The sequence below is a fragment of the Amphibalanus amphitrite genome, unplaced genomic scaffold (assembly GCF_019059575.1).
Source record: "Amphibalanus amphitrite isolate SeventyFive unplaced genomic scaffold, NRLGWU_Aamphi_draft 001301F_arrow, whole genome shotgun sequence".
Taxonomy (NCBI): Eukaryota; Metazoa; Arthropoda; class Thecostraca; order Balanomorpha; family Balanidae; genus Amphibalanus; species Amphibalanus amphitrite.
The window spans coordinates 36,684-62,859 of NW_024882794.1; the positions used below are offsets into that span (position 1 = coordinate 36,684).

Genomic DNA, 26,176 nt, shown 5'->3' on the forward strand with positions numbered 1-26,176 from the left:
ATCATAAACGGACTATAAAACCAGCGGCAATAGAATACTCGTTGGTAAAGGGCATGAACACTCCTATAATAATACATATATCCGCTATGACCGGAAACTCAGGCGAGGTTTACAAAGTTTAACCCTCGCCCTGGCAGGGCATTTTTCATAACACGGCCTGGCAGGGGGGGGGGGTCGATGCGACCCCCCCCCCCGCGATTGGCTCCTATGGCACCTAGAAACACCAAATTCGGTAGGTAGGTGGGCCCCCTGGAGTTCTCGCCCCTCTGCAAATTTGGTTGCTCTAGGTCAATATTTAGGGGGGTTTTGGGGGGTATAAATGTAAAAATTTCGCTAAAAACAGGTCAAACGTTTTTCGCTTATAACTTTTGATCTAATTAAGATAGAGCAAAAAGAAAAGCACCAGTGAACTCAGCACGTCTAGGCGCGTCGAATGATATATTTGTTAGCTTGCTTAAGTGTACTTAAAGTTTTTCTTAAATTTTAAGTAAACTTAAATTAATAAATTAAGTTAAAGTTAACCCAATTGCATCATATCGCATATCATTCGATTCGGCTGATCACCAGGAACAGAATGGTACCATTTTTTAAGCTCTAGCGTCATTATGTGCCAAGTTATTGGCAAAAACGTCATTTGACCTCAGTTGACCTCATTTGACCTGACCCATGGATAAGTACACCAAACAAAGAAGCACCAAGTGACCTGCTGTTGAGTACTGTGGTTTCAAAGCACAAAAGTGATAGAACGAAGCGGATATCTCCAGTATTTTCCGAATTTAGTATTTTCCCATAGGCTTAACATTACGACGTAATGACCTCTAACTGACCTCAGGTCAGTGACCTCAAAAAACCCGAACTATATGTTATACAACTCGGTGAACTTAGCACATCCTGAAAGTTTGAAGGAAATCAGTGCAAAACTGTGAGTTGGACAGGTGCAAAAAGAAATTTGAAATTTGACCATGACCTTGTACCGGTTTTTCTGACCTGGTGACCTGACCTAAGGTCACCCGGACCTGAAATTTTCAGGTCATATGTAAAAAGGTTGCCCCATAGGCTGTGCCAAATTTGGCGGCGCTACACGCCGCCGTTTTTACGCTATCTTCGAAAAACCTTAGGGGGGGGGGTCGCATCGACCCCCCCCCCCTGCCAGGGCGAGGGTTAAGCAAATCATGCTTCATTAATACTTTCAAGTACAACTTCCATCAGGATACCACATCAAATTTGACTTGGCGTCTTCTGACTTCTCATCTTGTCTTCTCGTTTTCCTTATAAGTAGGGGGTGGGGGTGGGGGGCTTAGAATCATCGCAATCCTGAACAAAATCAGCCGTTTTTATCAGCCGCATCAGACGATAGCTGGTGTAAATCATACTTTATGCCACAAAGTTCACGTCTTACGATCGTCGCACTAGTCATTTTACAGCAAAATATAGAACAAAACACAATTTAGCCTGGCCGAACCATACGTACTTACAACGTACTACCTATCAACCTTCAGCCTCTAACCTACAACCGACAAAATCTGCTGTGGCATATGCGTGGCAAATATGAACTGTGGCATATTTGAACACCCCCTACGATAGCCCAACATGGGATGGTAACAGCTGTTGCGTGTCAGACAGCTGACTAAACAGCTGACAAACATCAGCTGACGTCTGAAACCAGAAGTCAGTACAATCGTCACCACTTCACTGCCTCAGTGGTGACAATATTTATGATCACCAAGTGTCCCCGCTTGATATGTGAATCGGATACAAACTTTTTAGTACCTATACTGATACCAAACCCATGCCAACCTGGTATTTGGTATTTCAATCCTTATGTGGTTGGCATTTTGTTGGTATTTTGAACCCTCCTAATGTATAACCCTAGAACGCCTAGGGGGGGGGGGGGTTGTATCAACCCCCCCCTGAGGTTTTTTCGAAGTGCACGCTAAACGGCTTGTCGTAGCGGGCTGAAATTTTCCATACCCTCTGGGGCAACCTTTGCGCATCTTTTGCCGAAAAAAATTTGATCGGGTCATGTCAGGTCACGGAGTTATGACGTCATAAGAGGTACAGCCTCCGGCCGGATTTTCACAAACTGAGTGCCAACGCCCGAGGTTTCCTGCCGGTGGTACGGACATCGGTTGATGGATCGTGATGAAACTTCCCATGCATGTTGGGGCAAGTATTGGCTATCATATGGTATAAGAAATTTGACCGGGTCAGGTCAGGTTACGGAGCTATGACGTCACAAGAGGAACAGCGTCCGGTACTATTTTTGAAAAGCGCCCGAACCACTATTTTGCTAATTCTTGTCACCTCAATGGGAATATGCAGCAATATTAGCTTCTATAGGGAGCAAATGGACCTACCAAATCCAAAAATACAATCATATTTCAAAAATTTAAGTTTTGATTTTTCGAATTTCTGCCGCCGACTGTGACCTTGCCGACTTCCGGCGCTCCCAACGCGCCATTTTTAGAGCTAGGGAAACGAAATACATACCAAACGATAGAAAATTGATCAAGGAACACGATAGTGAAGGTTTCAAGTCGATATTTCCCACCGTTTTGCCGCAATCGCCGCCGAAAGTTGAAAAAAGTCTATTTTTCCGAAAATTTGACCTTTGACCGGTCAAAAGTAGGTCAAATGTTGACCTAGGACCAAAAAATATACCACCAATCGCGAGATCTCGTTGAGAGCAATCCGTTGGTTTTTTCCGCTAAGCTCTACGACCTTCCGTTTCGAAACGCCAGGGGGGGTCGTAACAACCCCCCCTGGTCGTTCGTGTTATGAGAAATGGCCTGGTCGTGCGAGGGATAAGGGGCTAAGAAATCGGTAAAAAGTTGGTATTTCCTTATTGTTCCAAAGTTTGTTTGGTCTAGGTATTTCTCCACGGTTTGGGTTCGTATTTGGTTTGGTATCAGTATTTCGGTTTTCTATAATTGACATCACTAGTCCCCGCCCCTCGCCATCGCCTCGCGTTCATCGTCTGAGCCGTATTACGGCTTTCCCAGTTGATACACTGATACCATATCGGGTGCAGAAGATACCGTATCGACTGCCGAGTGTCACGAGCACCGCGCGGTGCGTCGGCCGGGACAACACTGGCATTGAGGGCCCGGGCGTCGGACAGTGCGACCTAGAGAGGAGCGATCTACTAAGCCCGTGATATCCACAAAGCACCGAGACAAGGCAAGTGTGCAAAACAGAGGAAAAATTTTGGAGCAATATGCACTGAAGAAACTTCGTTACTATAATGCATTCATTTGTTGACGCTGCTTATAGTCGTACTTTTTAACCCGCGCCCTGCTGGGGGAGGGGGGGGTGTTTGAACACCCCCTTGTGGTTTTTCGCAAATATCTCAAATACGGCGGCGCTCCGCGCCGCCGTTTTTGGTACACCTTATCATACATCAATTCTACACATGTTGTAAAATTTTCAGACCAAGGTCATTCAAGGTCAGGTCACCAGGTCACTTGAAGTGACCTCACCTCATAAAAAGTTTCAATGTCTGTCATAGCTACACCCAGTGACCGATCGCTTTGAAACTTTCAGCGATTGCTAAAAGCAATAGCACGTACAAAACGTTTATCTCAGAATTTTGATATCGATGGCCTAAGGTCAGGTCAATTTTGCGACCTCCCCATTATAAGTCAATGGGAGAAAATTGAAATGCGCCTCTTTTGGACGAAAGACATTATAAACATTTCCAAACACTGAATTACAAGTGGTTTAGACACACTGAACATAAAAATTGTGTCCGTGACCCCTGTTTATGCCCTGAGGTCATCTTAGGTCAAGAATGGTATCTAACAGTTTTTCGCAAATAACTTTTGATAGAGGCATGCTAGAGCGATGAAAATGCATTAGATGTGTTCAGCTTGACGATACGTACAGATCGACTGATATGCAACATGAGCCTTTCAGGTCAGGTCATGACCTTGACCTGAGGTCAAATTTTCAAGTTGACCTTTCAAGGTCAAGTTATAGTTCATTCGATGCGTCTTGACGAGAGGAACACGATGCCGGTAAAAGGAAACTCGTGCAAGGCTTGGGTCAAAAGTTATTGCAGAAAAACTGTTTCCGAAAAAATCGGTTATTTTTGCAGTTTTGCCCCCTGCAGGCAAAACCGTTGACGTTAGGTCAAATCTGAGAGAATCACTCAGAAAGGGCGTTAATAGGGCTATCGAATGCGCTTTTCCGCGGCGCTGTAGCTCTATTGGTTCCCGAGTTATGCGTTGGCATCTTGGAAATTGTCGACATTCGACCTGAAAATTGGCGAAATTTTGCCTTCAATGACCTTTGGTGACCTGACCTTTGAACTGACCAAAAAATTGACCGAAGTGATTTCGTCATTATTTTTGACGCTCTTTCTAACGCCGCCTTCTGCGTATCGCTACGTGGCCCCGGAGCCGAGTTAGAAGGGGGTTCAGACCCCCCCCCCCCCAGCAGGGCGTGGAAATCCAGGACCCCCAGCCGGGCGCGGGTTAACTTGGGCAATTGTTGAGGGGAGCGGGTTTTCACATACCCCTCATGATTTCTTGTGAATACCCCGCGACGGCAGGTCTTCCTGAGTCCATTGGCGGCTTTCCCGACTCGCTAGCTCAATTTGATCGGGAATTATTGACAAAAGCTAATATGACTTTGATGACGTCATAAATTACGTCACGCAAAGTCAACATTGCAAACGTGATGCATCTAACCTTGCAAGGCGTGCATCAAATCACGATTCTGTGTGCTTGAGATAGTTGGAGATCGTTCCCGGCTTAGTTGGATATTTTTTTCATTGACATTTCATATGGTGAGGTCACGAAAATGACCTGACCTCATATGACCTTTTGGAAAAATCCGAGATATACAAGTTGTGAGACTCGTAATAGATACTAGATCCTTCAAGTTTTATTTCCCTGTGATAGCTCCTCTGGCAGTGAGGGCGTTGCGAAGTTGTGACATCTGAAGACCCTGCACAGGTTCCCTTATGACGTCATAGGTCAGTGACCAGACCTGGCCTGAAAACGCGGTTGGTGTCAAAAGATTCAGCTTGAATCAAAGTTCAGGTATGTTAAGTTTCGGCTCTCTATCGCCAGCGTATTTGGAGCTATGGCGAAAAAAACAATGGGGGCGGCACGCCCCTTCGGCCCGCGAGGGGTAAATATCGAGGTCATAGATATCGTATCTTGTGCATCTTGATAAGCTCTTTTGAATGCCGTTTGAATTTTTCCGATCCGACTATTGCTACCGGATATACGACAGGGGGCCCTTGCCTCTTTGGACCCTCCCCCCCCCCCAAGCGAAACCAGGAACCCACCAGACCTCAACGAGGCGCTGGTTAAAACCACAATTAACTGGTGTATATTCCATAGCGCGAGGGACTGAGGAAGGGGGGGGGGGGCTCAACAGAGCTCTCCTCTCTCCGAAGGAACTGTCTCGATTTTTTTAATTCAAAAAGCATTCGATAGCATTGTTAGAATGCAGAGCGAACCCTTTTTACCTCAATGTCACCGATGACGTCACAACTCACAGGTCAGTTTAAAGTAAACATTTTCATAATTTAGGGGTGTTTACGCTTTGTGCTCTGGCCACTGAGAAGTTAAGTCTCATGAAGTTCATATTTAGTTTGGACACTCATGAATGGATGCTATGTAAAAACACCATTGGCCAGAGGCCCAGCGGCCGCCGGGTTAACCCGGCTGCCGCTGGGCCTCCGCGCCACCCGCCGGCCGCTGGGGGGGGGGGGGGGCATAAAGTTGCCCCCCTTTACTTCTGCGACGATAACGTCGCAACGCGAAGAGATAGAGAAGCGAAACTTTGCACACACCTTCCTGAATACCTAGCCGAGATTGTGTCCAAATTTGGTGTCGACCCCATTTGAAATGACGTCACAGTGACGTCATAAGTGAAATTATAGATTTGCGACTCTCATATTCCTCACGATACATCACATATATGGGACCGAATATAAAGGGCCGATTATTGGTCAGAAACTAGATGGAAGTGTAGTAAGATGTTTTAGGATGACAGCAGGTGCTGTCTAGTTCATTTACAGTCGAGTTTCATGCTCAGCGTCATCAGAAACGGTCCATATCGGAAAACGACAAAACTTTATGACGTCACTGTGACGTCATCTTAGGAGCTACAACCACCAAACTTTCCTCAAACATTGCCTAGGTATTCATTTGAAGCTATGCCAAGTTTCACGTTCGTAGCTCTTCAGGTTTCGGAGATATTTCACAAAACGTAAAGGGGGGGCAACTTTATGCCCCCCCAGCGGCTCGTGGGTTAAGTGCCGAACAAGTATTTGATATGATTCAGAAAGGGCTCTATAGACCCCCGTCTCTGTCCCCCACCACCCCTGCCTGGCGGTGGCCCGTAACACCATGCTTCATGCGCTCGTTCTTCATGTATAACACCTGAACAATTAACCCGCGCACCGACGGGGGGGGGGTGGATATCCGCCCCCCCCCCCTGAGGTTTTTCGCGGATAGCGGGAAAACCGCGGCGCGTAGCGCCGCGAAATTTGGTATGATTATTCTCTTATCAATTTTACACATGGTGTGCAAGTTTGAACCTCCTAACTTTTAAGGTCAGGTCACCAGGTCACTTTGAATGACCCAACCTCAAGTCACTTTTTTGCAACTTTGTCACCGTGCCAGAGCTACAGTAGATGTCGGAGGCCTTTGAAAGTCGCAGGATGTTATTAGGTCATTAGTAGCTACAATTTGTTTATCTCGCAATTTTGATGTCGGTGACCTAAGGTCAGGTCAATTTCGCGACCTCCCCATTATAAGTCAATGGGGGAAAAATCAACTCCCTGTTTTTACCACTAAAACGGGTCGGAATGGCCCCATATACCATAAATGACTTCATATACGATCAACCTTCACTACCTTGAGGTCTGTTTTGCTGTTGGGCAGCTGTAAGGTCATGTGACGTCATCAAAGGTCACCAGCGGTTTTTTGCCAATAACTCCGTACAGAAACAAGATACAGCCGCGCGGATGGGTTCATTGTGTTCAGCTCGTCAAGACGCATCGAATGATATACATGATGACCTCGAGGTCACGTGACCTGAGGTCAACCTTTGACCTTGACCTTTCGAGGTCAACATATATATCATTCGATGCGGATTGGCGAGAGGATCACGATGATGCCCTTAGTTTGTTCCTATCTTGACTAATTCGAAAGTTATTCGAGAAAAACTCTCTCCATATCTAGCGCCGCCATTTTGACTTTTTCGACCCCTGTGACGTCATCTTTGACCTGACCTGAAAATGACTTTTGTAAAAATTGTAGACCTTGTCCGTGCGTATTCGATGCCGTTTACCGCTTGTCGCTATCTTGCTTCGTTCTCGAGATCTCAGGGGGGGGGCGGTCATCCGCCCCCCCCCCGTCGGTACGAAGTTGGCGCAGACCCCCGTCGGTGCGCGGGTTAAGATGCCTAGAATCATGTGTTTCAGATGGAAATCGCAGCCGTTCGTGAAGAAATGAACTTTTTGCGCGAAGAAATGAAGGCTCTGCGCGAAGAAATGACCAATCAACGTGAAGAGACGAAGGGATGTAAGAGCGAGGTGACTAATTTGAAGACGGAGATGAAAAGACAAAAGGAGGAGAACACCGCACTGCATAGTGAGGTGGTTCGCCTGCAGCAGGCAATGGTCGAGGAGCGCTCCACTCGTCAGACCGTCGTGGAGGAGCTGCGGCAGGAGGTCCGCCGGCTTACAGCGCCATTCGGCCGTCTGCAGGGGTGAGACTGGAAGGCACCAGGGGTAAGACTGGGAGGCAGCAGGGGTAAGACTGGGAGACAGCAGGAGTAAGACCACCAGGGTTGATACTGGGAGGCAGCAGGGGTAAGACTGGGAGGCAGCAGGGGGTAAGACTGGGAGACAGCAGGGGTAGGTAAGACTGGGAGTAGCAGGGGGGGGGGGGACTGGCTGCGTGCACTGGTACGCGAATAGTCGTGGAGTGTTACTACTTTCCTGAATGAATTGCGAAGTGTAATGCCCTAAATTGACTCCTGGGAGGGTGGATAAAAATGGTTGCGGATAGGGGTACCTGCGAAACACCGGTTTACTCGCCGGCCTTGGGTTGAATTGTTTTCATTGTGAGTAAACTGTCCCAGCACCCTCACAGGCAACAACGATAAGCTGTCAGAGGGCACGCACAGAAAACCTCAGCTGCCCTTGTACAGGGACCGGCAGTCGATATCAATGTTATCGGTTGTTACTGGACAGGACAGACGGCTAGAGTTGGGGTTTCGTGTAGAGTAGCAACTGCGGGTCCCCGTACTTACTGCACTCGGGGGGCAGGTTGATGTTCCACTCTTAATTCACCAGTTTCCTATGGCCCAGCATTGGCAGCAGTCGCCTGGTACCGGTAGACTGTGCCGCTTCACTTACTTGTCAAGCGGCACAGCCTACCCACACCGTATAACACCGGTCTGGGTCGGTGGCTGGAAGGCGCTATGGGGGAGCCTCGAAGTGTTGGTCACTCTCACTACTTCTGTGCTTTGTCCCGGCTACGCATGGGACGGGCTGTCGTGTAGCACTATCCGTACTTGGCCGCCAGGCTGGTGCCACGAGAGCAGGAGGAGGGCGTCGAGACGCAGGTGCCACTGGATAGGGCTCAGGTGCACGAACTGGAGGACCGACTAAACCAGGCGCTGGTCGACCAGAAGAGGGCGGAGGATGACCTGAAGGTAACTTACCTCTGCTGTCCACTTCGGGTTAGCATCGTTGAGGTGCAGTTTAAACGAAATTTTACCATAATAATGGCCAACCAGTAATTCTTTCGATGTTGGGAAAAATTCAGAAAATTTCATGATTTTCGGCACTTTGGAAGAGGTAAATCCCATAAATGTCCCACGTTTCTTAGATTCGCCAGCCCATGTGCTACGTGCGTCAGTCATGAAGTCTGGGTCCCCTCAACCTTCGTTCGCGGCACATTTGACCCTCACGTTCTGCCCCATCTGCACTCTACAAATATATTTAAGGAATCGCGCGCCACCAATTCCGCCACGGAGACCAAGCTGCGCGAGACTGAAGCGCGCAATGAGGACCTCCTGGAGCAGACCAACGCCTCACTGAAGAAGCGCTTGCACGAAATGGAACGCACAGTAAGTCTTCGACCGTTAGCCACCTCATGCCCTGCCAGCAGGGCCTCCAGGTTGTATACCGTATAGGAATAGTGCAATTGCAATACATAGCCTGACTTATTACGAGCGAGTGAAGCAAGCGAAGTCTTACGAAGAGTAGCAGACACTTCCGAGCATGATCGGCCCGCCGGACGTGGGCACGCTTTTGCGAAGCTTATGTATCCGCAACACCACACCACTGAACCGATTTACTTGAGGTAATTTGTTAGGGTAGCTCCTTGCCTGCTCCCAACCATTAGACTATTGCCGATGCATGTGGGTGACCCATCATGCACGTACCACCGCCACGTGCAAAAACGAAGAGATGCCAGATTTTGTAATAATTGCAATCTCGGTAACTACATACTTGGCTGATTGCGGCAAAACTTGCAGTTGGGTAGGCACCCATAGGCACCCACCAGACAATGCATTTCCATTTGTATGGTTGGGTTTGTAAGCTACCTCTGCACGTGCGCACGTGCTCTGCAGAGGTAGCTTCCAGACAGGGGCGGCGGATTCGGGGGGGGGGCAGGGGGCAGCTGCCCCCTGGCAAAATCGTGGGGGCAAAAGTATCTTTTTGCCCCCCCCCCCATAATTTGTGACAAAGCTTAGACAAGAAACCATATACCTGGTTATTCTCTTCGATCATCTGAAGATGTAACCAGGGCCCTGTTCATGAACCCCGGCGGTCGCTGCGGTCAGCCGGGTTGTTGCGTCACGAAAAGGGGCGGGGCTCATGTAGTATGACGAATGTATGACGTCACCTTGCTGCGGCCGCTGCGATCTCTGCGGCCGCAACCTGCAGCGACCGCCGAGCCGCAAGAAAACTAATTGCACTGAACTTGGCGCACTGAAGTCAAATAGGCGCAAGCCGTGTTGTCATGGAGACGATTTTGTAAACAAAGTATCTAGCGGTGCGCTTCAGTTGTAAACAATTGTCGGAAACTATTTCGGCAGCAGACGCTGTTCATGGAACGCTGCTGCGGCCGAGTGAGTGATGACGTTTCAAAAATGGGCGGGGCTTAGAACCTGCGGCCGGCCGCAGCGGCCGCAGATTTCATGAACAGGGCCCAGATGTCCATATACTTTCATACGTTGCCTTTCTTAAATGGCAAGCGTTCGCGTTCAATTGAAGTTTTCCTCTCTTCAACCTAGTTTTGGAGGCATTATAAGCGTCAACGTGACGCAGCGGCAGCCCAGGCCTTCAGTGACCGCTTACAGCGGCGACAGATACGGGGTGGCAGAGGAGGCATCGTCCCCTAATAAACTTTTGGAGGAGGGGCAAACGTATATTCTTGCCCCTCCATAATTTGTGCCTTAAACATGAGGAAAATTTCCATAACCTGATATTGCAGCTATGCGCTCCTACCATTTGTCCAACGGTGCCTTTTGAATATGTGTAAATGCTAACGATTTCCGCTTTATATCATTTTTTGTCTTTACGGGCGAGCGAAGCGAGCGTAGTCTTTCCTTAGATTAACCCGCGCGGGGCTGGGGTCTCCAGCCGAACGCGCGGGGCTGGGGGTGGGTAAATTTTACCCCCCCCCCCCCTGTTATCTCCCGAACTAATGGTCCGATTTGGAAAATTCAAACGCCAATCGAAAGATCTCATCACGAACAACTAAAAACATGTACTTGATTTAAAGTTTGAGCCTTGAGGTCAAGATCAAGGTCAGGTCAAGGGTACAAATTGCAAGTTTCTACAGTATCGGCCTTGCACCGTAGTTGCCGAAGAATGGACTGAGACTGATTGCCCAAAACGTGTTCTTAGGCTACCAAGACAATATTCGCTGCATACAATATCATTCAGAGGTCAAGGTCAAGGTCAGGTCAGGTCAGGTCAGGTCACCAAAAACAAAACATAGAAAAGGGCATGTGCGACACATGTTTTATGGGTCATTTTATTCATAGAATTCAATAGGCACACTCAATAGGTGATATGGACCACATCTGGATGAATTTCAGGTCGAGGTCAGGTCAAGGTCAGGTCAAGTGAGGTCAAATTTTGAAGTTGGTTGTTAACCCTCGCATGTGTGCGGCGTTTGCCAGCTTCTAATGTGTAGGGGGGGGGGGTCGGTTAGACCCCCCCTTGCCGTTTGGCCCCTGATCGAGCTAGAGCTTCGCGGAAAAAACGAGCGTGTTGCCCGTGACGAGAGAAAGCCGATGATACCCAATTTTAAGGTCCTAGGTCATTGGTTGACCTTCCAGGTCAGGTCAATGACCCAAAGTCGGGAAAATCGGGACCTATTAGAGAGTCGTAAAGAGTGGCTCCTAAGGGGTTTTTCGGGGTGCTGATCACGAATATCGTGTTAGTTTTGATCACAGATGATGTCTTTAAGCATTTAGACCAGGTCGGGTCAGGTCAGGTCAGGTCAACCAGTAGGGGTTGTGACGGGTATTCGTAGTACGTGTCAACCGCCTCTGACAGCTTCGTAACATGTTACGAAGGCACCAAAACTACTTCGTAAATGTTGAAATGGTTGCTAAATTCGAATTCAGCTCCAAAAACCAGCCTAGAAACATGTAAAACTCGACATGGTGTGTCAAAAGTGGAAATAGCCGCCCGGCTTTAGTTCGCCAGCCTTATCAATAGATGGCAGTACCACAATATGGGCAGCGGATCGTGCAATTGACGTCAAATTTTCGTTATCTGCTAAGAATTTAATGGCGGATCTTTTCATGCAAGAATCAAGTAAATCGGTCCCCAACTTTTCTAGCGACAGAGATATGAAGTCAAACACCCTGCCAGAGCGGCGGCGCGGCGGCCGGCGGCGCCCGTTACGCGCCGCCTGGGAGACTGGCGGCGCTGAACGGTTCCGACTTGGCACTGCACTAAAACCTGTTAACTGCTTGGAATAGTTATTATAGCAAAATTTTCATTCAAGTGAGGAATAACCAAGGGCAGGAAGTATGTATGCTTGTGTGCGTACTGTGTAAGCCAAGAAACTGCATTAGCAGATACTCGCTAATATTAGATCCAGCCAAGTCCAAACGCATTCCAGGGGATATGTTTCTGATGGGTCAACAATATTTATCGTTCGAGGGCGGATACAGTTTTGACAATGCAAAAAATATTTTTGCACAGCTCGTTTCCTTGAATAATTCTCTTCAACGCCTCATTCCTAGTTAAGCGAATTAGCCCACCCTGGTTGAATAAATAAGGCGATTTCGCCACAAGGTCGCGGAAAACCGACCGAAAACGGCCGCGCTCAACGTTAATTTGGGCATGCAGACTCTTAGAAAATCGCATTGGGCGGGTAGGGTTTCCCAGGTATTGTCTTCAAAACACCGTATTCGGGTCCCGAATACGTCCAAGTGACCCGCCTCGTTCCTAGTTAAGCTCTAATTAGATCAAGTGACTCACAAGGAGCGAAAAAGCGACAAAAAGCATGAATTTCCCTATGGCGGCGGGCTGCCGGGTTGCCAGACGGCGCACCGGCTATTTCCACTTTTGACACACCATGGAAAAAGTGAACCGAGGTCACCCGAGGTCACCAAAGGTCAATGACCTGACCTGACCTTCAGGTGACCTTGACACCCATTCTAATGCATGGGAGCAACATCAAATCACATGTTTGAACGTTTGTAACCACGAAAAGCTTGCAAACGCGCGGCTAATGCGAGCCGACATACGCGGAATCGCGATTCCGGCCAAACATGGTCTCGGAAAAGAGGTCACAGGTCAAAGGTCATTTGGGTCAGGGTCATAAAATTTTCAGGGTGGGTGTAAAATTGATCAATGAGAGGGTACTGAAAGTTTCGTCGCGATCGGCCGCTTTTTACGCGAGTTATTCGCGAAAAACCATGGGAGGGGGGGGGGTCCATCCGACCCCCCCCCCTACACATGCGAGGGTTATGGCCTAAAAAGGTGTCTATGTGATGCAGTTTTTCACGGCGAATCGAATGGTGCTGTTTTTGTTTCCGTACGAGGTCTACAACTTCCAAAAAATTCATTTTCAAAATTTTTGTGTGTCGTGACGTCATGAAATTTTTAATAACTCCCACATTTTTAAACCGATTCTTCTAAAAATTGGTATGTAGGTGCACATAGACCACATCTCTGACATACATTCCGGTTTTTTCGATACACTCAAAATTTTGGATTTTAAAATTATTTTCCCAAAAAAGTCAGTTTTTTTTAAATTGTGGCCAAAATCCAAAATTTTCAAAAAACCGAGATAGCCATTTGATAGACAAAATAGAATTACGTATAACTTTTTTGTTACGTCTTGATTCTTTTAAAAATGAAGATGTTAGCAACGTTTGAAATTTTGCCGTTTTTGAGGCGAAAATGGCGAACATGACGTCACTAAACGTCACTTTCTCAAAAATTTCCGGATGGATTTTGCTCAAATTTCCAGGGAACGTGTCCAATTGATGTAAGAAAAGCTACTGTAAGTTTGGCGGCGCTGCGCGCCGCCGTTTTTGAGTTATTGCAAAATTCGCGAGGGTGGGTAAAATTTACCCCCCCCCCCCCAGCCCCGCGCGGGTTAACGGAAATTTCTGAGTATGAGCGGCCGGCCGGCTGTGCGGACGCTTTTGCGAGGCTTATATCTCAGCAACCACTTGACCGATTTACACGCGGTAATTTTTGTAGGGTATCTTCATTCCTTCTACCAAGTATTGGACTATTCCCGATGCATATGGGTGACCCCTTATGCACGTGCCACGTGCAAAACGAAGAGATGTCAGTTTTGTAATTGTTGCAATATCTCGGTAACTACTTGGCCGATTGCGCTGAAAGTTGGCATGTAGGCAGGCACCCACTAGGCACTGCATAGTGCATATCCATGTGCCAGAGTTGGGGTGCTGCTGCACGTGCGCACGTGCAGGGGTCGTTTCCAGATCTCGAGAACGGCTGGACCGATGGCGCTCAAATTTGGTACACGGTTAGGGACCAGTTAGTAGGGTGCCGTGCACAAGTCAGTTGGGACCCATTTTGCCGTGCGCACGTGCAGGGTGCCGCTTCCAGATCTCGAGAACGGCTGGGCCGATTGTGCTCAAATTTGGCACATCGCTAGAGACCGGTTAGTAGGTTGCCGTGCACAAGTCAGTTGGAGGTACCCCCTCGCAAGTTCGCACGTGCAAGGCCCACCCTCTCGCTCGCTCCGTTAGTCGCCCAAAAGGCGTCATACTGGTTTTAGATTCGATTTAGATATTTTAAGTGTGCAAGAGACGCAACTCATGCCTTCATGGTCGTTTGCCGCTATTTTGTACCTACATAAATGCCAAATCGCAAGCAAGCGGAGACGGAAGGCTAGCCATTCGCTTGCGGGTAGTTAGGACTGATGAGCGCTCATAATAAGCCACTCCCCTGATTTTTTTTTTTCAAGCGCAACAGTTTCCAGCGCATAAAATGGTAAACGCCGAGGTCGTACACATTGACCACATTGACCAATGCACGGTATGGTATGACACCCAAAGGCCAGTCATCAGAGATCTGCTTTTGGCATTCGGAGGCTTGTATGGGGCCAGTGTTAAAACTGGATGTTCACAGTTCAGTATCCGCTTTATTTCAGTTTTCACTATTAAGACTTTTGGTCCCATTCTTTCCATGCAACGCCCATAGGGCTAACGTTTAAATGCCAAAATCAAAGGGGGGCACGGTGCACCGGTGCCCTCCCCGTTCCGCCGCCTATGAACACGAAAGCAAAATCTAAGGCATTTTGGAAAAATGAGTATGCCCCGCAGCGTCCGATAACTACCACCTTCCAGTGGGTCAAGCCAACGGAGCCCAAGTCTATAATGGCACTTAACGATAGCACTAACCTTGTCTCACTTTTCGTTGAAGTCTGTTCCGAATTTTGGCCAGACTGGCTGCACTGAGGTTGTTTGGTATGTGCCACTGTAATTAAAGCCACCTGAGGCGCCCTGACACCAGGCTGAAGCTGGGTTGGAAATGCTTCGTCTTTGCAGATATCACTGGCCACTGATTCTCGAGTGCCTGAACCGGTAGATGTCGTGGCAAAATTTGGTGATAATTTGGACCTTACCGCAGTCAGTACACCCTAAAGCCCTAATAAAGAAACGCCTCACCCAGAGCTTCTGGATTCTCGTTCCAGTCCACCGTTCCTTCACCTCAGCCCGCCGCCGCGCTCCCTCACCCTCCGTTCCCATCTTGACGAGCGTTTGGGCCTTAGTTAAGCCTTGCTGTAGGCTTACTGTATAAACCTATCGAGACAGCCCGTCTCGGTGAGCTTAGTTGGTGAACTACTGCCTTGGGGAGGGTTTCTGGCGGATCGCTGTCCCAATAGGTCTAGATGCGACCGACTGTCTCTGAATGTTTGAGCGGTCTCCTCCCGCTGTGAGCTAGTTTCAGTTGATATCTGTCTCAGAAATACTTTTTAAAGGAAGGTTAAACGGAAATCGAACGTAAAATGAACAGAAGAAATGGTAACGAGTCACCTCATTGCAAAGAATAGCGCTCGCCTACTTCAAAAGGTTTGGCACCGTTCTTCAACATCTGATATGCGATCAGGTTATGGCACAATTTTTCCCATTGGAGCTTTTTTCAAATGCAGCAAGACGAAAAGCGTTACATCGTCCACTGGCGGATCCAGGGAGCGGGCATTTAAAGCAAATATTTACTCCCCCTCCCCCTGGCCTCTGCATCGCCCGAAATGGACAAAACGTACCTTATGTTTCCTAATAATAACACTTTTCTCTTTTTTTTTGCTCTATGCTGCAGGCCGTAAGGAATCGGGGAGTTTTTGCTTAGGCCCACGGCCTAATGCTCAGGCCGTGGGCCTAAGCATTAGGCCCGTAAGGAATCGAAATCAGAGGAGTTTTTGGATTTTGGACACTTTTTTGGGGGGTATGTCCCCTACAGCGTCGAAAACGCCTTTCTGGATCCGCCTATGACATCATCTCGACTGGGATCTTGCCCCCCCCCCCCCCCCACGCCAAAATCGAATCCGCCGCCACTGCTTCCAGATCAAGAAAACGGTTGAACCGATTTCGCTCAACTTTGATACAAGGGCAAGGCTAGAGGCAGATAGAACGGTGCCGTGCAAAAGTCAGTTGGGATCCAGTTTGCACGTGCGAACGTGCAGGCTGCCGCTTCCAGATCTCGAGAACGGCTGGGCCGATTTCGGCAAAATTTGGCACACTGCCTTAGCCCGCGAGTTGCTGGGGGGGGGGCGTTAAACACCCCCAATTTTCTCGCCGCTCTTTAGCATAAAAACGGTGTCAAACTTTGGTTACCTGTAGGGAATTGATTGAAGCTTATCCCTCGCCGGCACGCGCCATTTTGCGTCTTTCGACGGCACAAGGGCGTTGGTGCGTGCGATCCCCTTCGCGTTTGGCCCCTGATCGAACTAGAGCTTCGCAGAAAAACGAGCGTGTTGCCCGTGACAAGAGAGAGCCGATGATACCCAATTTTAGGGTCCTAGTTCATCAGTTGACCTTCCAGGTCAGGTCAATGACTCAATCGTCGGGAAAATCGGGACCTGTTAAAACGTCGTAAAGCGTAGCTGCTAATGTAAGTCATTATCATAGATGATATCTTCATGCATTTAGGCCAGGTCGGGTCAGTTCAGGTCAGGTCAACCAGCCAGGTATTCGTGGTAGGTGGCAACCGCCTCTGACGGCAACCACCGATATGACGTCACAGGTCAGGTCAAAGTAAACATTATCGGCATTTTTGCTTGTTTAGAATTTAGGCTCTTGCCGCCGGCTGACAAGTTCGATCAGGCTCATTTTTGGTTTACGCACTCCTTGATATATGCCTTAGATACCCTGATGGTACCGAACTTTTACTTCGAATTTTTGCAGGTCAAGGCCAGATCATCCTAGGTCACGAAAATTGTACCTATGTCATGTATCGGTCATGTGACGCATGTTTTATGGACAATTTTACACGTAGATTTCGAAAATATTGTCGTATGTGTCATTTAACCCGCGCCCCGTAGGGCTACCGGCGGACCCTACCACCCGTAGGGGGGGGGGGGGGCGTTTCGGCCCCCCCTAAGATCTCGTAAAGTTACCGGCCGAATTTCAAAATTCAAACGGCGTTCGATAGCCCCACCCAGGAACTACCTTGTGACCTAATATCATTGACCTAGGTCAAACCGATGACGTCACAGGTCAGGTCAAAGGTCAGATTTTCACCGTTCACAGGCAATTCAAGAAATGTGCTGTGAAAGCGAGTAAATTGGTAATTTATTGAAAACCATCGATGGTACATTGTTCGTCAAACACATACTTTGCTATCTGAGGTCACTGATACCAGGTCAGGTCACAGCGAGGTCAGGTCACCGGGGTCACAATATGAATGTGTCGTGTGATACATGTTTTATGGTCAATTTGACATGACAAATGCGACTATGTGGGTTAGGCAGCCTTTGGGGCCAGCCTAGGTCACGTTTTTGTGAAGGTCAGGTCAAGGTCAGGTCAAATTAGTTCAAATTTCAAAGAAGATATTTTTGCATAAAATGGGTATCGATTCGATGCAGCTTGTCACGGGGAGTCTAATGGTGGTCTTCGTTTTGCTCTACGAGTTCTAGAATTGCCAAAAATTGAGTTTGAAAATTTGACGTCATCATTTTTGAACAGTTTTTTCGCTATAACTTGGCCAAAAAAACGAGGTATCGATCTGAAATTTGGTTTGTAGATAGAAGACGGTAGGCACTATCACATATATTCCGGATTTTTCGAAACTCAAAAAACTTTTTGGATTTTTTGGCGAATATATCCAAAAAAATGCTTTTTTTTATTTTTGGGGGTCAAAACTCAAAAACTTAAAAATTCGAGATAGCAGTTTTGTAGCCCTGTCAATTCTACACCTTTTATGTCTTGATCATTTTTCTGTATCTTCAAAGCTGTAGTCCTGACAGGTCTTCTCGCGAAGGTCTTATTTCGGTCGAAAATTACAGAACATGACGTCACTCTGACGTCATTTGTGGCCAACCTACCATAGCCTCTGGAAAAAAAATTTGGTCACAATGTGTAAAATTGATGCCCGGAGAGGTCCTGAAAGTTTGGTGGCGATATCTCCAGCCGTTTAGGAGATATCGACCGAAAAGAACAGGGGGGGCCGTTTCGGCCCCCCCCCCCTACGGGGCGCGGGTTAACCCGGCACCGCCTGGGCTATATCCGTACCCACGACAGCCTGGGGGGGGGGTCGGATCCGACCCCCCCCCCCTGTTATCTCGAGAACCAATGGTCGCATGGAGCCCCGCGAGGCGGCGTTCGAAAGGTCTCTACGAGACGTTCCAAAAGCACTCATAAGATTTTAAGATTGAGCTCAACTTTCGGGTCAAGGTCTGGTCAAAGGTCAAATTCTGGGGTTTTGCATGATTAGGCTTACGGACAGCGGAATCGACAGCTGCTGCTCGAAACTCACCAAAAATGACCTCAAAGACCTAGTAAAGGTACCATGTGCGTATAGGGGTCATACTAAGTACGGGTCAAGGTCAGGTCAGGTCACGAAAGGTCACGGTTTTCACTTTCTGCTACATGGGCGTGCGACACATGTTTTATGGCTTATTTTTCACGCCGAATCCGATGGTAATGGTTATATGTGACCCCAAGTCACTGTGCTGGTGATAAGTGTGCATTGAAAGCATAAAAAATCGTTTATACCATACATAACTAAACGAGGGCTAAGAAAAAATGTCAATTTTTCAACTTTTTATTTTTGACATAAAAATTCACTTTTCTAGACGACCTTTGTCCCAGGAATCTAGTGGTGTCATTTGTTTTCACATGCGATGTTCAGAAATGCCTCTAATTCACGAAAATGCTTATGACGTCACCATGCACTATGCATGTTGGAACTATTTTTACAATTTAGGGGTCAAAAATCAAGATAGAAAGTTTAAATTTGGGACATCTTATGTTCTAATAGAGCTCTAAAACATGTATTCCGGTTTTTTGGAAATTCTCAAAATTTTGGATTTTATAAGCTGTTTTGCAAAAAAAAAGTTTTTTGAATTTTTAGGGGTGAAAATCGCATTTTATGGAAAATCCGAGATAGCCATTTTAAAGAACTCGTTAAGCTGCGTCTATTCATGTCCTTAACCCTATTCCTGGCGGGGGGGGGGGCCTCAGGAGCCCCCCCCCCCTGAGGTTTTTTGGTTATTTCTCCCAAACGCGTTGAGCTAGGAAGCTCAAATTTTCTGACTTTTCCTAAAAGGCTTCTACGCAACATGTCTGAAAATTTTGAGTTGATCTGACCTCAGGTCAGGTCACCAGAGGCGGTTTGGTGACCCTACCTCAGAAAAGTTTGCAATCACGCCAGAGCTAGAGTTTTTGACCGATCAATTTCTTCTCTTCAGGCTTTAGTTAGGGTACCAGTATGTGCAATTTGTATATCTCGGAATTTTGATATCGGTGACCTAAGGTCAGGTCAGTTTCGCGACCTCCCCATTATAAGTCAATGGGGGAAAAATCAACTCCCTGTTTTTACCACTAAAACGGGTCGGAATGGCCCCATATACCATACATGACTTCATATACGATCAACCTTCACTACCTTGAGGTCTGTTTTGCTGTTGGGCAGCTGTGAGGTCATGTGACGTCATCAAAGGTCACCAAAGGTTTTTGGCCAATAACTCCGTACAGGAACAAGATACAGACGCGTGGATGGTCTCATTGTGTTCAGCTCGTCAAGACGCATCGAATGATATACATGATGACCTCGAGGTCACGTGACCTGAGGTCAACCTTTGACCTTGACCTTTCGAGGTCAACATATATGTCATTCGATGCGGATTGACGAGAGGATCACGATGATGCCCTTAGTTTGTTCCTATCTTGACTAATTCGAAAGTTATTCGAGAAAAAACTCTCTCCATATCTAGCGCCGCCATTTTGACTTTTTCGACCCCTGTGACGTCATCTTTGACCTGACCTGAAAATGACCTTAGTAAAAATTGTAGATCTTGACCGTGCGTATCCGATGCCGTTTACCGTTTGTCGCTGCGATGTGTAGTTTTTTAGATCTGAAGGGGGGGCCGAATCGGCCCCCCCCCCCGCCAGTTTCTTGTCCCGGCGGAGCCCGCCAGGAATATGGTTAAGTTGCAATTTGCTTAAAACCCTGATTTTTGTCGATTTTTTAAACATTTACCACTTTTTGACTGAAAACGCCATGTAGTTAAGTCACTAAAATCGATATATCTAAAAAAAAAAATGGAATTTTGTCTTAAAAATTGCACAGGAGACGTCAAATTGATGGGGGAGAAGGTATGCCAAGTTTCAAGTCGATAGCGTAAGCGGTTCATAAGTTATTCAAGAAAAACGGAGGGGGGGGGGGTCGGATCCGACCCCCCCCCCCAGGCGGTCGCGGGTTAAGGTCATTTTAAGCTGAAATTACCGGAGGTCAGGTCAATTTCAGGTCAGAAAAGTCAAATTTCGAAAATGATTTTTTTTTTCAACAAAAAAGGTGCCTATAAGATGCAGTTTGAGGTCAGTAACACTATGGTGCCATTTATGTATATTTCTGTACGATGTTAAAAACGTACTGAAAAATGGTTTTGAAAAGTATATAATTGTAAAATTTTGACAAAAATGCAAATAAATTGGCTATTTCTGAAGATATTGGGCTAAAACTTGCTAGAGTAGTTCATCAGTGTGTTTTATATCACATATATTCCAGTTTTTGCAAAAAAATCAAAAACTTTTGGAAAAAAAAATCAGTAGGTATGTATATTTTTTGTAATTGTAAAAACATTACAAAAAAAAACTCGTGTCACCGCATACGTTTTAACCGTGTAGTTTTTTGCTCACCGATCTCACTTTTGTTTTGTTTTACTTTACTTTTATTGTGTTTATTTTTATGTGTATTCATTTCTCATCATTCTGCTGATGTTTATTATTACCCCCTTGTGCTTCATTTGCACTTTTATATGCATCTTTTGATGATTCTTTTTAAGCATCATGTATTTTAGCACACCTTTATCTTAATTTTCATTTTATAAAATAGTTGGGAACTGCGGGCTGTGATGCGACAGGTATGATGTTTACAATGTGTCTTATACTGTTTAACTGTTTTTATGTTGACTTCGCCTGTCAGTGGGGCTTGTCCCTGTTGGTGATTCTGATAAATAAATAAAATAAATAAATAAATATTTTTCAAAATTAAACTTTTGAAAATTTGAGATAGTAGTTTGATAGCTACGTGTATTTGTAGTCCACTGATGTAAAGAAATTGGATCTAGCTTTAAAACTACGCTCTTGAGAGCGTTTGCCATAATTCAATATTTTTCATCAAAATCGGCCGACATGACGTCACTCTGACGTCATTTCTGGCCAAACTATGGTAGATAGAAAGTTGAAATTATACCACAAGGTGTCAAATTGATGCCGCTGAAGGTAATGCAAGTTTCGTGTTGATCCGTGGAACGGCTTAGAAGATATTGCCGAAAAACGGGAGGGGCTCTGTAGAGCCCCCCCCCCCCCCCAGTCATGCGCGGGTTAAAACGACGAAAAGACTGCAAACGCGCGGCTAATGCGAGCCGACATACGCCGAATCGCGATTCCGGCCAAACAAGGTCTCGAAAAATACTTCACAGGTCAAAGGTCATTTGGGTCAGGGTCATAAAATTTTTAGGGTGGGTGTAAAATTGATTAACGCGATGGTTCCCAAAGTTTCGTGGCGATTGACAGTTTTTTTACACGAGTTATTCGCGAAAAACTGAGGTTGAGTCCATTCGACCCCCCCACACACACACACACACTTACTATACAGGTGAAGGTTAGCCTATCTGTCGGGCATTGACCTTAGCTGATCCTGACATAGCTATATATAAATAAACGTACATATGATCTCGGAATTTTGAGCTTACCTCATCTTTGGCCTCTGCTCCCACACCTTACCATATGCTCTGACTTGAGATGTGACTAATGACCTGACCTTTCCCGACAGCTGGATCACGAGCGGTCGTCGAGCAAGGACAAAGATGAAGTGATAAAGCGTCAACTGGAGGAGATGCAACAGCAAAAGGAGAAGCAACAGGCTCTGATGAACACCAAAGTGGCACTAGATGCGGAGATATCTGCCTTTAACAAGCTGCTCGAGTCTAAGAATACCAGGTTAGTGCAGCCGCCGACGATGGGGTGAGCATTGCCATGAGTACGTGTAGGTTGAGCTTCACTTCCATGCACCTCTACCCATTTGTGTGTGGCTTCCCAGGGACCAGGGCTCCCTTTCTTTCTGCTGTCTCTGTCTGTGCGTCTGTCTTGCAGTGGTCTTCAGCATCTTCTTTGCCTGTGTACATTTTTTTCAGTTTCTGTCTGTCTGTCTGTCTGTCTGTCTGTCTGTCTGTCTGTCTGTCTGTCTGTCTGTCTGTCTGTCCGTCTGTCTGTCTCTCCCCCCTCTCTCTCTCTCTCCTCTAGCATTCCCGTATCATCCCCCCCTATTATTTTACCGGTCCCGTAGCTCAGTCGGTAGAGCGTTGACTTGGACTCCGCGAGGTGAGAGCTCGCGTCCCGGTTTGACAGTCCGGGTTCGAAGCGCGACGGGCGCTCGATGTTTATGAGCCTCCTGGCGGGTATGGTTGAGGTTGGTGGCAGGCCGTAGCCAGACGAAGTCAGTGAGGGGACCGGCCGTGCGCGGCTATGTGCGTACGTTAAACTTCGGACTCTAAATTCTGCCATAGATCAGGAATTGCGCGATCGGAGGGTAGAGGGCAGGGTCATCGCAACAAGCTCTGCTTAGCGGTGGCTCTGTCCTTGTGAATCCTTCCATTCAAAAGGTTCGGACTAAATTTATTTAAAAAAATCCTCTCTCTCCCCCCTCTCTCTCTCTCTGTCCAACCCTCCCCTTCGGCACCAACCCTCCCTCCCCTCTGCAGGGTAGCGCTTGCTTGCTTAGTTAACACGCGCACCGACGGGGGGGCGGATATCCGCCCCCCCCCCCCCCCACCCCCTGAGGTTTTTCGCGGATAGCGGGAAAACCGCGGCGGCGAAATTTGGCGAAATTTGGTACGATTATTCCCTTATCAATTTTACACATGGTGTGCAAGTTTGAACCTCCTAACTTTGAAGGTCAGGTCACCAGGTCACTTTGAATGACCCAACCTCAAGTCACTTTTTTGCAACTTTGTCACCGTGCCAGAGCTACAGTAGATGTCGGAGGCCTTTGAAAGTCGCAGGATGTTATTAGGTCATTAGTAGCTACAATTTGCATATTTCCGAATTTTGATGTCGGTGACCTAAGGTCAGGTCAATTTCGCGACCTCCCCATCATAAGTCAATGGGGAAAAAATCAACTCCCTGTTTTTACCACTAAAACGGGTCGGAATGGCCCCATATACCATACATGACTTCATATACGATCAACCTTCACTACCTTGAGGTCTTTTTTACTGTTGGGCAGCTGTAAGGTCATGTGACGTCATCAAAGGTCACCAAACGTTTTTTGCCAATTACTCCGTACAGGAACAAGATACAGCCGCGCGGATGGTCTCATTGTGTTCAGCTCGTCAAGACGCATCGAAAGATATACATGATGACCTCGAGGTCACGTGACCTGAGGTCAACCTTTGACCTTGACCTTTCGAGGTCAACATATATATCATTCGATGCGGATTGACGAGAGGATCACGATGATGCCCTTAGCTTGTTCCTATCATGACTAATTCGAAAGTTATTCGAGAAAAACTCTCTTCTTATCTAGCGCCGCTATTTTGACTTTTTCGACCCCTGTGACGTCATCTTTGACCTGACCTGAAAATGACCTGTGTAAAAATTGTAGACCTTGTTCGTGCGTATCCGATGCCGTTTACCGCTTGTCGCTATCTTGCTTCGTTCTCGAGATCTCGGGGGGGGGGGGCGGTCATCCGCCCCCCCCCCGTCGGCACGAAGTTGGCGCAGACCCCCGTCGGTGCGCGGGTTAATTAATGCTTATAGCGCTATGGCTATGCTTATTTAACGATTGATAGTTAGCAACAGATGACCGCTTCATTTAATTCTGACATCAATGGCTATGTTTTCAGCATAAAGAAGCTATGTTTCCCGCCGGGCCTGAGCGAGAAATCGCTGACAAACATCCTGCAGAATTCCGAGGGTATGGAGGAACTGACCGTGACTGCACCCTCCGACTCAACGGGGCAGTGGGTGCGACTACTTCCACCGTCCTTGCGGAAGCTGGACGTTTTCGGTGAGGTCCTGCAGAGAGAGGAACCGAATAAGTTCAATTCTGACTGGGGAGAAGGGAGCAGACAGTTGTAGCTGAAGATATATGTTTTATAATACCTAGCATCATTTGTAATATTTTTTAATAACTAACAGTTTTAGCAAAGCATCCAATTTTTATCAAATTTCAATGGGGGTATCGTAGCCTTTCTCATGTATCAATTAGGCATTATCAGCATTACAACAGATTTGTAGGTATATCAATTGCAGTCGTTTTGCACTCTACCTGCATTGTGTTACATTCTATTTCAGATAAATTTCCTCAAATCATCATGTTGAGGTCAGAGGTCACCTTCATACTTTCCAAGTGCACAATTGAACAATTTATGTGTTTGTTTACAGATTATTATAGGTAAAGGTACTGACCAATAGCAATGAATCGCATAAGCACAGACAATGCAAAACTGCTCAGCAGTGTCAAGTCGGCTGTGTTGGTGTCAGTGTCGGCTGTGTCAGTATAAGTGTCTTCTACATTAGTGTTTGACAACATAGTGTCAGCGGCCTCCCGACCCGGCGGCAGCTCCGTCCGACTGCAGTCAGCTGACACAGCTCTCACTCCGACAGGACCGGGGGAGACGGGGGAGTCGGTGACTGTGCCGAAGGATAGACAGCTCGACCATGGGCTGGATGTCGTCATAAAACAGGCGGGAGAAGACGTCATCAACCAGCTGGCCTCGGAGCTGGGACAACGGGTTACCTCGCTGGCCATGTTCAATAAGTGGCGGTGTTACGGACAGGTTATCGGTATGAATGGTTAGGTATAGTGATGACACCGAGTAGTTGTGCATGGTAACACCGTCCCAGCACAGGTGAACCGGAGACATATGCATGGGACATGTCATGGGGGTACATACGTCAGAGTGGTGTGATGATAACGGTTTATGTGATGAGTTCATTAGTGGTTATTTGATGTCTTTCATGCACAATGCTGTTTACGAGCGAGCGAGCGCAGCGAGCGAAGTGAGTCTTTTCAATATAACGGAAAAATCTCAGTATGAGCGGCCCGGCCCGGCCCGGCCTGTAACGCTTTTGAGAGGCTTATATCTCAGCAACCGCTGGACCGATTGGCCTGCGGTCTTTTTTGCTGGGTAGCCCCATCCCTTCTACCCCGTAATTGACTACTTTTGATACATCTCAGTGACCGCCGTGGCACGTGCCCAAGGGTGTTCAAGCAGTTTTGCAAAAGTAATGATTTTGAGAGGCCCATATCTCAGCAGCGGCTTGAGCGATTGTCTTGCGGTCATTTTTATAGGGTAGCTGCATCCCTTCTACCAAAGGTCGGATATTCTTGATCTATGTGAGTGACCCCCACTGCACGTGCAAAATACAACAATAAGAGGTGCTAAATTTGTTCCCATTTCAGTAACTCGGTAATTACTGGGGCGATTTTGCTGGAACTTGGCATACAGGTAGGCACCCACCAGGCAATGCATTCCCATGTGTTGCGGTTAGGGTGCTACTGCACGTGCGCACGTGCAGGGGGCGTTTCCAGGTCTCGAGAACGGCTGGGCCGATTGCGCTCAAATTTGGTACACGGTTGGGGACCGGTTAGTAGGGTGCCGTGCAAAAGTCATTTTGGACCCCGTTTGCACGTGCGCACGTGCAGAATGCCGCTTCCAGATCTCAGGAACGGCTGGGCCGATTGCGTTCAAATTTGGTACATCGCTAGCGACCGGTTAGAAGGGTGCTTTGCACAAGCCCGTTGGAAGTACCCTCTCGCCCTTCTGCACGTGCAGGGCTTACTATCTCGCTCGCTCGTTCTTCGCCCAAAAGGCGTTTTACTGGTTGATATTAGTTATGTCGATTACTGCTATATTTCTGAAAAGTCATACGTGAGCAGTAGGTAGTAGCCGAGCAGGTTATCGATATGAATGGTCAGATATAGTCAGATGAACACAGAGTACCTAGTAATGGTGCACGGTTA

The 26,176-nt window shown here is 47.3% G+C and overlaps 1 protein-coding gene across 4 annotated transcripts in view; it reads left to right on the forward strand.

Moving 5' to 3' along the window:
* The first annotated feature begins 3,064 nt into the window (after positions 1-3,064).
* LOC122371970 (BICD family-like cargo adapter 1) overlaps positions 3,065-26,176 on the forward strand; it is a 34,858-nt gene continuing 11,746 nt past the window's right edge. The window contains exons 1-7 of one of the 4 annotated variants that reach the window (XM_043348777.1): positions 3,065-3,180; positions 7,445-7,731; positions 8,553-8,682; positions 8,977-9,099; positions 21,983-22,149; positions 24,054-24,217; positions 24,817-24,996. In XM_043348777.1, the coding sequence (XP_043204712.1) occupies positions 7,445-7,731; positions 8,553-8,682; positions 8,977-9,099; positions 21,983-22,149; positions 24,054-24,217; positions 24,817-24,996 (1,051 nt within the window). In that variant the 5' untranslated portion in view covers positions 3,065-3,180. Of the gene's footprint in view, positions 3,181-7,444; positions 7,732-8,552; positions 8,683-8,976; positions 9,100-21,982; positions 22,174-24,053; positions 24,218-24,816; positions 25,006-26,176 lie in introns of all 4 variants that reach the window. The other 3 variants (XM_043348776.1, XM_043348774.1, XM_043348775.1) reach the window with 3 other exon arrangements.